Source organism: Galeopterus variegatus, unplaced genomic scaffold (assembly GCF_000696425.1).
Source record: "Galeopterus variegatus unplaced genomic scaffold, G_variegatus-3.0.2 Scaffold1527, whole genome shotgun sequence".
Lineage (NCBI taxonomy): Eukaryota > Metazoa > Chordata > Mammalia > Dermoptera > Cynocephalidae > Galeopterus > Galeopterus variegatus.
In genome coordinates this window covers 284,522-296,459 of record NW_007727638.1, presented here as the reverse complement: position 1 = coordinate 296,459, position 11,938 = coordinate 284,522, and the positions used below count along the sequence as shown (strand labels likewise).

At 49.2% G+C, this 11,938-nt stretch overlaps 1 protein-coding gene across 1 annotated transcript in view; it reads right to left on the bottom strand.

Moving 5' to 3' along the window:
• Positions 1-11,785: 11,785 nt before the first annotated feature.
• Positions 11,786-11,938, bottom strand: part of SCARF2 (scavenger receptor class F, member 2) — a 13,529-nt gene continuing 13,376 nt past the window's right edge. Inside the window, exon 13 of the mRNA XM_008577528.1 lies at positions 11,786-11,926. Within this exon, the coding sequence (XP_008575750.1) occupies positions 11,786-11,926 (141 nt within the window). The remainder of the gene's footprint in view (positions 11,927-11,938) is intronic.

Below are 11,938 nucleotides of genomic sequence, written 5' to 3'. Positions count from 1 at the left end.
AAAATCAATTAATGTAATGTATTACATCAGCCAACTGAAGAAAATGCATATGACCATGTCAATATGTGCAGAAAAAGCATCTAACAATCCCCATTTATGATAAAAACTCTCAACAAACTGGGAATAGATGGGAACTTCTTCAAGTTGATAGGAACATTTACAAAAGACACACAATTAACATTATACTTAATAGTGAGATAATAGAAGCTTTCCTACTAAGATCAGGAAGAAGGTAAGGATGTTCTCTCTGTCTACTCCTTTTCAACATCGTACTGCTAGTCCTAGCTAATGCAATGAGACAAGAAAAAAAAAGCAAAAGTTATATAGATTGGGAAGGAAGAAGTAAAACCATCTATGTTTATAAATGACATGATTATCTATATAGAAAACCTCCCAAAATTGACAGAAACTTCTAGAACTAATATGCAATTATAGTAAGTTTGCAGGATACGAAGTTAATATGCAGAAGTCAATTGCTTTCTTAAGGTTGGCCAGTTAGCTCACTTGGTTAAAACGTAGTGCTGATAACACCAAGACCCAGGGTTTGATCTCTGTACCAGCCAGCTGCCAAAAAAAAAATATATATATATATATATATTTCTTTCCTATAAGCCAGCAATGAACAAGTGGAATTTAAAATTAAAACACAATACCACTTACATGAGCACCTCCAAAAATGAAATGCTCAGGTGTAAATCTAACAAAATATGTACACAGTCTATATGAGGAACACAACAAAACTCTGATGAAAGAAATAAAAGGAGATTCAAATAAACTGGGAGAAATTCCATGTTCACACATAGGAAGACTCAATAGTGTCAAGATGTCAGTTTTTCCCACCTTAACTTACAGATTCAATGCAACCCCAATCAAGATCCCAGTAAATTGTTTTATAGACATGGATGAACTGATTCTAAAGTGTATGCAGAGAAGCAAAAGACCCAGAATATCCCACCCAATATTGAGAGGGAAGAATAAGATCAGAGGACTGATACTACCCAACTCCAAACTTACTGTAAAGCTACAATAATCAAGACAGTATGGTATTGACAAAAGAACAGACAAATAGATCAAAGGAACAGAATAGAGATCCAAAAAATAGACACACACAAATACAGGCAACTGATCTTTGACAAAAGAGCAGAGGAAATTCAATGGAACAACAAATGGTGCTGGAACAACTGAACATCACATGCAAAAAAAAAAAAAAAAATCCAGACACAGACCTTATGCTCTTCACAAAAATTAACTCAAAATGGATCACAGACCTAAATGTAAAGCACAAACCTATAAAATTCCTAGAAGATAACATAGGAAAAAATCTAGATGACCTTGCATTTGGTGATGATGTTTTAGATACAACACCAAAGGCACGATTCATGAAAGAAATAGTTGATAGGCTGGACTTTATTAAAATTAAAAACATCTGCTCTGCAACACACACTGTCAAAAGAATGAGAAGACAAGCTACGGACTGGGAGAAAATATTTGCAAAAGACCCATCCGATAAAGGACTGTTAACCAAAATGTTTTGTATTAGTTCATTTTTGTGTTGTTATAACAGAATGCCCAAGACTGGATAATTTGTAAAGGAAAAAGGGTCACAATCCTGGGACAGCTGCATCTGGTGCAGGCTTCACACTGCTCCTATTCATGGCCAAAAATATCAGGGCATCCAGCAAGTGCAAGGAGATCACATGGTGAGAGGAAGCAAGAGAAAGAGGGAGGGGAGGTGCCAGCCTCCTTGAAACAACCAGCTGTCGTGGGAACTGATAGATGGAGAACTCACTCACTACCTCCCCCACCCCAGGGAGGGCATTAATCCATTCATGAGGGATCTGCCCCCTATGACCCAAACAACTCCCAAAACTGCCATATTGGGAATCGGATTTCAACATGAGCTTTGGGGGGACAAACATATCCAAACTATATCATATACCAAGAACTCTCAAACTCAACAATAAGAAAATGAACAACCTGACTTAAAACTGGGCAAAAGATCTGAACAGACACCTCACCAAAGAAGGTAAATAAGCACAAGAAAAGATGCTCAATATCACATGCCACTAGGGAGTTGCAAATTAAAACAATGATACCACTACAAACCTTAATATTAAAATGGTAAAAATCCAAAACACTGACAACACCAAATGTTGGCCAGGATGTGGAGCGGTGAGAACTCTCATTCATTGCTGGTGGGAATGCAAAATGGTAAAGCTACTTTGGAAGACAGTTTGGCAGTTTCTGACAAAACTAAACACACTCAATCCAGCAATCAAACTCCTATGTATTAACCCAAATGAGCTGAAAAATTCTGGCCACACAGAAACCTGCACACAGATGTTTATAGAAGCTTTACTCCTAATTGCCAAAACTCGGAAGCAACCAAGATGCCCTTCAGTAGGTGAGGGGCTAAATAAACGACAGTACACCCGTACAATGGAATGTTATTCAGTGCTAAAAATAAATGAGTTATCAAACCATAAAAAGTCATGGAGGGAAGAAAACTAGAGGAAACTTGAACGCATATACTAAGTGAAAGAAGCCAATCTAAAAAAAATATATGCTGTATGGCTTCGGGTGATAATGACGTGTCAATGCGGGTTCATTGGTTGTAACACTGCTCTGGTGCAGGGTGTTGTGGAGGAGGCTGTGCATGTTGGGGTGAGGGAGGGAGATATATGGGAATCTCTGTACTTTCTGCTCAGTTTTCACTGTGAACCTAAAACCACTCTAAAAGATAAAATCTGCTTTTTTAAAAAAATAGTGAACCTGAATGTTTCACTTTCTTAAAGGGCCAGAGGACACCGTAACCTGATTGCATAATTGTAAAGCGGATTGACAGTGATTAGGGGTCTGCTTAAGTGCTGCTGCATATCAACATGCCGAAGGGTGCCTCTTGTCTTGGCTTAGGTCCTGGACCCCTTAAGTCAACCAGGTAGCTGTCGTCATTAGGACTCCTTGGAGGAGGTAGCACACACAAAAAACCCAACTTTACAAGGGGAGGAAAGAGAAACTGAAGCAGTAGTCTGCAATTTGACTGGATCAGAATTTCAAATTTTATCAAGCAATTATGGATTTAGAACATTAGAAAAGCACTGATTAGCATTTGTGCCTGCATTGTACTGGCTCTAAATTAACTTCGTATGCTGCCAACATGCGCTAATTGACCAGGATATCTTGTAACCCCACCACCACCACGACCACCAAACAAGTAATTTATTGCATGGGATCCAACAGACTTGTGGAAACAGGCACACCTTGTCCACCCAGCACAGCATTCACAGCATGGCCTCTGGCCTTTGTCTTGCTGCATTGGGTGTTTGTATCTTGGAACATGGCCCCCCCTACTGCTGCAGACGTTAATGCGTGGCCCTCAGCACATGCACACTTTTGAAGAGGGATGCCAATTATTACAGCAATCTGTTGTTGAGCACCACAAGGACTGAAAACCCTCACCAGCCCTGGGCAGGCATTTCTGTGTGTTTCAGTAAAACCTTATTGATGAAAACATGCAGCAGGCGAGGTTTGGCCTGGGGGCCATAGCTTGCTGATTCCTACTCTGGATCCAGGACTAGAGTTTGCAGTAGAGCTGCAAAAATATAGCAGAAAGAATGGAATGGAGACCAGCCTTAAAGGTGGTCTAGAAGAGAGGTTCTGGACACAGATGCCTGTCGGTTATTCTTCGGAGGAGAACCTACAAGTTACATGGCCATAAGCTCCTTTGACTAGTCAAGTGACTACTCTTAAAGGGGCCATAGAGGTCCTGGAATTGATTGCTCATGAGGAGTGTCCCAAGATCCAATTTTCTCATCCCAAAGCACCAAGTCCTACTACCAAGGAGAACCTCATTTCAGAATATTCATGGGCTCCCACACACATACCTGGTACTGGTAACTTTGTGACCTGAAGTTTCCACTAATCAGATTTTAGGTAATATCCCAAGGAGTACCAGTCTCTTCTAAAACAAGTAATACAGAGCACCCAATCTCAGATGATCAAGGCATGGGACCCCTGTCATATCTCCTGAACTCAAGCAACAGCAATCTTGTTAGGGACACAGTGTGCCCCCAGACACCAGCCACCACCAGATAATTGCCCTACATAAACATGGTGGTCACACTAAACAAACTTTTATGATACACACTAAGCAAACTTTTATGGCTTTAATTGACACCGTTTCCCCAGAGACCCCACTAATGTAAAGGAAGATCCCCTTACATTCCCCAGGGCATTACCACACCTAAGACTGAAGGCAAGCAAGTCCGCCTTACCCTGACCATTGGCACAATAGCTTTGACAAATATTCCAGTGGCTCTGGCTCCCTCTCCTCTTGAGGTTCCCATTGTTGGGGTAGATGCTGTAATTGGAATGAAATCAAAACTTTGTGCTTTACTGTTGGCCTTGCCAAACAGGACCCTGAAGACCTGCCCAAGTGTATTAGTCCATTTTGTGTCACTATAACAGAATACCTGAGACTTGGTAATTTATAAAGAACAGAGTTTTATTTGGCTCAAGATTCTGGGACAGCTGCATCTGGCGTGGGCCTCAGGCCGCTTCTACTCATAACGGAAAGTGGCAGGCAGCCGGCAGGTACGAGTAGATCACATGGCGAGAGGAAGCAAGAGAGAGAGGTGAGGTGGTAGGGTCTTTTAAATAACCAGCTCTTGTGGGAACTAATAGAGCGAAAACTCACTCACTACCCCCAAGCTCCCAGGGAGATCATTAATCTATTCATGAGGGATCTGCCCCCGTGACTCAAACAGCTCCCAACACTGCCACACTGGAGATCAGATTTCCAAATGAGTTTTGGAGGAACAATAGCATTCAAACTCTATCACCAAGCCATTAAAATTGTTAATAAGGCTCAATGTAACTTAAAACGGGTACTTTAAGGATGGGAAGCCATTATACAAGATTTGTTAAGAGAAAAGGGGTGATTATTCCCACTGTCTCTCCATTTAACAGCCCAATCTGGCCTGTTCTTCAACTCAGAAGAACAAATGGCATCTCATGGTGGGTTGCTGCTGCCTCAACCCAATGGTCGGTTCAGGCTGTAGCCCTGAACTCTGAACTGATGGGGGCTGGTCACCCTTCCACCGGCCAGTGCATTGATGTTCTGCTTTGCTTACGGTGTTCTATGCAGCGCTCAACAGCCTCTCAGCCTCTGCTCCCATTCACTTTTTAAAATTTTTCTGTTTTTTTCAATTGCTGTAAAATATATAACACATAAAATTTACCATTTTAACCACTTTTAAGTGTACAGCTCAGTACCATTAAGTACATTCAGAATGTTGTGCAGCCAGAACCACTACCCATTTCTGGAACTTTTTCATCATCCCAGACAGAAGCTCTGTACACATTAAGCATTAACTCCCCGTTCCCCTCTTCCTCAGCCCCTGGCCGCCACCATCCTACTTCTCAATAGTTTGACTACTGTAGATACCTCATATAAGTGGAATCATACAGTATTTGTCCTTTTGTGTCTGGCTTCTTTCCCTGGGTCTCCTAGGTTCATCCAGGTTGTAGCATGTGTCAGATTTTCCTTCCTTTCTCTAGCCAATCACATTCACTACTGAAGGGACACAACACACCATTACTCGGTTGTCCATAGGGTAGCATACACCTGTGCCAGCAGGACCTTGATTGGATCTAGCTGTCCCCAGCACTACCTTGAGAGGAGATTCAGTCGATGCTCCATATTGCACTTATGGAGGGGGTGGGCGATTGCCCCACATAAGGTTCAGGGCCCTGCACATCGGTTAAATTCTTAGACATCAGCTGGTCTACACTGGTCTCATATTGATCAGTGTCCATCTAATGCCTCAGGTTACAGGACCCACTTCATGCGAATGCTGTCGCTTGGCCTTCTGGCTTTCCTCCCCTGGCTATGCCTGCCTTGGGGGATAACTCAGGCCTGGGACACCACATCCCCTTGGCGTATTCCGCATGGCAGTCCAGAGGCTGTATTTCAGCAGGGCTGTTGCCCACCCTTGTTTGGGCTCTTCAAGATGCTGCCACAGCCAACCACTAGAGGGCACCATGATTCCATTTCCACCTTGCGGGCAAACTGCTCGGTGTCACCCACAGTCCTGACGGCTGTTCTAAATTCACAAGGAGTCCCCTCACACAGGGGGCAGCAATGTCCTCTTGAATGAATGCCCTATGAACACACCTCATTGCTCAAAATGCAGGTCAGACCCTTAATAAAAAGCCACCAGAGGGGCCGGCCCGGTGGCGCACTGGATAGTGCGCCGCTTGGGAAGCGCGGCTGCGCTCCCGCCCGAGGGTTCGGATCCCACATACAGACCGGTTCCCGCTCACTGGCTGAGCGAGGCGCGGGAGCAACGCCGAGGGTTGCGATCCCGTTGCCGGTCCCCGGTCCGGTACGGGGGCAACACTGGGGGTTGCGATCCGTTGCCGGACACGGAAAAAGACAAAAAAAAAAAAAAAAGCCACCAGAATACCTCTTGTGGGGTGGGGTACATGCAACAGACATTTTGGGGTCATCGTGTCCCCAATGTGACCCCAGGGATGCACCCTTCACAGTCACTATCCAACCACAGTCATTTCCACACTATTGGACCAATGGATGCCTCAAGGTCCATTATTCAGCCCATGGTCATTACAAACCCAGGGAGGCCTGTGACCAACTTCTGGACAAATAACCAGGTGAGTGACCTCAGCCTTGCATCTGGACTCATCCCAGCTATGACATCACCTGAAAATGGACAATCTCTGACCATTGTCCATGCAACTGGGCCCATCCCAGGTGGAATCATCTGCCATCCCATGTCCCACTCTCCCCCATCAAAGGTCACCTCCACCCCTAGACTCCCTCCTGCTCTCTCCATCTGTCCTGCTCCTCTGCGGGAACCCAAACTGCAGATTGATTCAATTGTATTTTGACTCTTTTGCTATATGCTCCTTAGCCCTCTGCCTTCCTAACCCCACCCCCCGATACGCCACCATGCTCTTTCTCCGGAGGCTTTACCAAGCATCTGCATGTAAGCCCCACCGAAGGAACTGGCCACGTTTTAAAGCATGCTGATCACTGGGTGGGTCACTTACCTGTGCATATTACAGCCAATCCAGCCATCTAAATGAAACCTTCATTATAGCACAGCCCCATCTATTCAGCTGGCCACATCTCCAAACCATCTTCCCAGTGGGCACAAATTCTTAATTAACTTAAGCTCAAAACAGACAAATGGTGAAACAGAAAAGACTCACAAACCACACACTCTGTCATCTCTCACCCAACAGAGACAAGACCTCTAGACACCATCAATCTATTTAAAGAGATCACCAAACGGTCAGACTATGAAACCAAGAGAATCCAGTCCCAGAAATCAAACAAATATTCAGAAAGAATCAAAATCAAATTCTCACTGTGCTATCAGTGGACAAGAGTCTGGAGCACATGGCCGGGAGTCGCACTCACCTAGGATCCCTGGCCAGGCAGGAGTAGCATCCCAAGGGCTCTGAGGGGCCTCACTACCTGGGTAGAGTGAATAGGGATTGGAAGGCATGTCCAATCCATACCACATAAGGCACCAAGACAGCAGGGAAATGCATCAGACACATAAGGAAGTGATTTTATTCTAAAAGACTTTTTTTTTTTTGGTGGCTCGCGGTGTGGGGATCCAAATCTTTAACCTTGTAGTCACAAGCTGGGTTATTATAGAGGCAGTTAAACAAGGGAGTCCTGCAGAAGGCCAGCAGAATAAACGAGGCAAAGTGGTCCTCCAGGGTCGCCACTTCTCAGAACACAAAGGAATGGGGCATTTCCCAACTACCACAGCTTTTCTGGAGCACAGGCCTCATGAATTTCAACACTGTCAGTCTGCCTCGGTGTCTCTGTGCTTGGAGGATAGTGTGTGTTTCCACCGCGTGTGGCTGTCTCGGTGTTTCTGAGTGTCTGCTGGTGTGTCTGGGTATTTGCAAGGTGTGTGTGACTCGTGCCTGTGTTTCCAGTGGAATGTGTGTGTTTCAGGGTGAGTGCCTGCCTTGGTATTTAGTTGGGTCTAGGGTGCTACGTGTCTGTCCGTCACTGTGTTCCTGTTTTCCTGTGGGATGGGTGTGTTTCTTGGTGCATCTGTCTCTGTGCTTGTGTGTCAGGTGATGTGTACATGTTTGTGTGTTGCAGAATGAGGTGTGTTTTTGTGAGTGTGGTGGGTTGCCTCGATGTTTCTGCATCTTCTGGTGTGTGTGTGTGTTGCAAGGGTCTGTGTGGTGAGTTGTGTTTATTTCATGTTTGTGTCTCTGGTGAAGGAGGTATGTTTGCAGGAGGAATATTTTCTCTTTTTTCTGTGTCATTGACTTTGTATGTGTTTGTTGCAGGGAATGTGTCTGCCTCAGTGGCTCAGCGTGTGTGGTGGGAGATGTGTTTTGTATGACATATATCTGTTTCCAACTTTTTCTGTGTCTGGTGAAACGTGTTGCAGGGTTGCATCTGTCTCGTGGTTTCTTTGTGGCCCATGGTGTGTGTGTGTGTGTTGCAGCCAGTGTATGTCTTGGTGTTTCTGTGTCGGGTGGTATATGTTGTGTGTTGCAGAATGAGTCATTTTGTCTATTTTTTTGTGTGTCTGCTGGGTTTCCTGTGTGTGGCTCTCAGGGGAGTGTCCTCCATATGACTGCGCATGCCTGTATGTATGCGTCGCAGCGTGTGCTCTCCTGGTGTGCGTGTGTGGTATTGCAGGGCTAATGCTGTGGTGCTTCTGTGAGTGGTGGATTGTGTGTTCATGGCGGAGAGTGGCGGTCTGTTTCTGTCTAGCAGAGCATGTATGTTGGCAGGTGAGTCTCTGTGTTTCTTTGGGCCCAGGTGCACGTGTGGGGACATGTGGCAGCGCGTGTTCCTGTCTCTGTCTCCGGGGTTCTGGTGGCTTGTGTGCATGTGCGTGTGCTTGAGTTCCAGGGTGTGTGTTTGTGCTGGTGTTCCTGTGTGTCTGGTGGAGAACGTGTGTGTGTGTGTTGCAGGCTCTGGCATTGTGCATGTGTGCAACCAGGGCCTCTCCGTGTGCCGTGTCCCTGCTTGAAGCCAGGCTGGCCCGGGCCCTTCTCCAGTCCCCACATTCCTCCCGCTCCTTTGTGCTCTGTGCTACAAAAAATATTTGCATTTTCCACAACTCGTAATTTTTCCTCCTCAATCGCTACCAGATGTGGGTCCTGTGGTCCCCATCCCTATGGCAACGGAGGTTCCAGCAGCCGCGGTTCCCATTTGTGGCGCCTGCCCTGGGAGTTAGTACTGCTGTGAGCCCTGAGGAGGGGGGTAAGGAAGGTGGCAGGCAAGGGGTCCCAACATCTCCCTCCACAGGCGGCTACCTGGACCCTCCTGGGGGCAGGTGGCAGGAGCTGGCTGCTGAAGTTTAGGGGCATCCCTACTCTGCGAGTTGCCCACGGAGGTTCTCCCGGGAAAGGGGGAGGAGAGCCCTAGGAAAGGCCAGTCTCTGAGACCCCCTGGTCTCCCAAAATCATGCTGGTCCAGGCCTGGGGGGAGAGAGACAGCTAGAGGTAGAAGTTGGGGATCAGGGAGCAGCAGTGTGGTGGCGTGACAGCTTGGCAAGAGAGTGGACTTAACCACCACACTGCCCCCTACTCCCCAACCACTGCCTTTGCTGAGCCCAGCTGGGCATCTGCCCCTCCTGGCCGACTTTGAGCCTGTGTCCTCAACCCAGTAGCCAACATAGCAGGGTGCCTGGATGGCCTGAGGAAGCAGCATGGACTGGGGACAGGGAGCCCACATTCCACGTGCTGCCTGACCAGGCCAGGCACAGGGACTTTGTTCCTGCCAGCCACTCCGGGTGTCCTGCCCGGGGCAGGAGGCCATCTCCGCTCAGGTGGCAGAGCCTCTGTATGGGTGACCGAAGTTAATCTTAATGCGGTATCTGGCCAGGGGAGGAGAGTGTTGCTAAGGTGAGATCCCTGAGCTGCCAGATGATAGGGCCATGTGCTGGGCTACAGGCTGGGGACAGGGAGATGATTGGAGGATCTTGGCAGAATCACAAGATTCTGAGCTGGGCATCAAAAATGGCAGAGGGCTGACCAGTTCAGTTGGTTAGAGTGTGGTGCTGATAACACCAAGGTCCAGGGTTTGATCCCTGTTGCTGGCCAGTCACCAAAAAAAAAAAAAAAAAAAAAAAAAAAAGAATAAAAAGAATGGGGAGATGTAGGAAAATGGGAAGAGGCCTGCTAGCCAGGGACAGGAGATGGGGGCAGCCCAGATGGACGGAGCTGCTAAAACTTAGTTCCAAGGATAGTAGGAACCATGGGGAGTAAAGATCCATGGCTTGGGAAGGCCACCTAGGAGACCTGCCCAAAGGGATGACCCAGGGGGACAGGAGCAGTGAAGGTACTTGGGGGCAGATGGTCTCAGAAAGGCCAGTCAGGCGAGGCCCAGCAGTAGGGGGCTGGCTTGAGGGCGGGTGCTCTGGGCCAGACAGGCTCCCCTCCCTCTCCCTCCCGCAGGCAGCAGGCAGGCGGGAGAGGAGAGTTTCCGGCTGAGGACAAGGAGCCCATTGAGGAGGACAGCGGGGCTCTGTGCAGCGGCAGACCGTCTTGTTTGTGCCGGACGAGGCCCGATGGAAGGCTGTACCCACAGCCCACATGCCCCCTCGCCCAGCCTCTGGCCCACCCCAGCCACCCCAAACAGCTCTGACCCCCAAGATTAACAGCAGTGGCCAGTGGGGAAGGCACAGATCAGAAACAAGCCCCACCACCTGCCCCGCAGGCTCCACCCGATCTGACCTAAACCATCCTTCCTCCCAAGAGACCAGTCCAGGATGGGACAGGCCAGGGCTGGGGCCCCATAAGCTTGATAAACAAATAATGATGGACAGATGGGCCAAGCCTACTTCCAGCATGGCCCGGGAGACCCACACCTGGGCTCCAAGGCTTAGGTGGAGAGGTCCTGGGGATGTGAGTGCTGGAGAGAAGAGGTCACATACTATTTCTTTTGGGGGATATCTTTGCCCAAAGCCCACGGACAGGAAGTAATCAGAGAACAGGGGGGGAAAAGGCACTTTATTAAGAAAGCTTTGGCCAAGCCCCTGCCGGGAGGCGCCCATCCTGGGGCACCTGGGTGGGGTGGGAGCAGCCCTGCCGGGGGCCTATAAATACATCTCCTCAGGCCACTGGAGTCGCCCCTGGGGTTCCCACTCGTGTGGGACGGTGGGAGGCCATCAAAACCAGCTCGACAGCTGAGGGGCCGGGGCTGGAGGCACTGGGGAGGGGGAAGAGGTGGGACCAGCCAAGCCAGGGACGCCGAGGCCTCTGAGGAGCAGAGACCAGCCCTCCTCCCCAGGCTCCGGGTCAACCAGATGCCCTGGAGCCTGGCCAGAGGAAGTATCCTCGGGCTATAGCCAAGGAAAGGCGCCTCCAGCCAGGGGCGCCAGGCCCCGGCCAATGAGAGGCAGCCGAGGCATTAGTGCTTCTGGCCTCAGCCAATGAGAAGGCAGCCACAGCCAAGTGCACTCTTGGCCAGTAAGAGGTGGTCGCTAGGTACAATCCTTCTGTTCTTGGCCAGCGAGACGCGGGCTGGACGGAGCGCTCCATAACTCGGCCAATGGGGAGGGAGTAGCCTGCTAAGCGCCTACCAGGCCTCGACCAATGGGACGAGGCCTTCCCGCCTGAGCGCGCCGCTCCCATCGAGGAGAGGCTGCTGGGGCCTGAGCCAATGAGACGCAGCCTCCCGCCAGGCCGCTCGGGGCTTCGGCCAATGGCACGCGGGGCGGGAAGCAGCGCTGCTAAGCCAGGGGAAGCTGCGGGCGCAGCGGGCCGCCGACGGCTACAGGGTGGGCGCGCCCGCCCTGCCCAGCTCGCTTGCCGCCTCCCGGCTCTTTTTGCGCGGCGGCTTTTGGATGGGGGTCTTCTTCCGGGGGGTCTCGGGCGCGGGCGCGCTGGCCGCCGCCTTCTCGGGCCCCGGGGCCTCAGGCGCGGC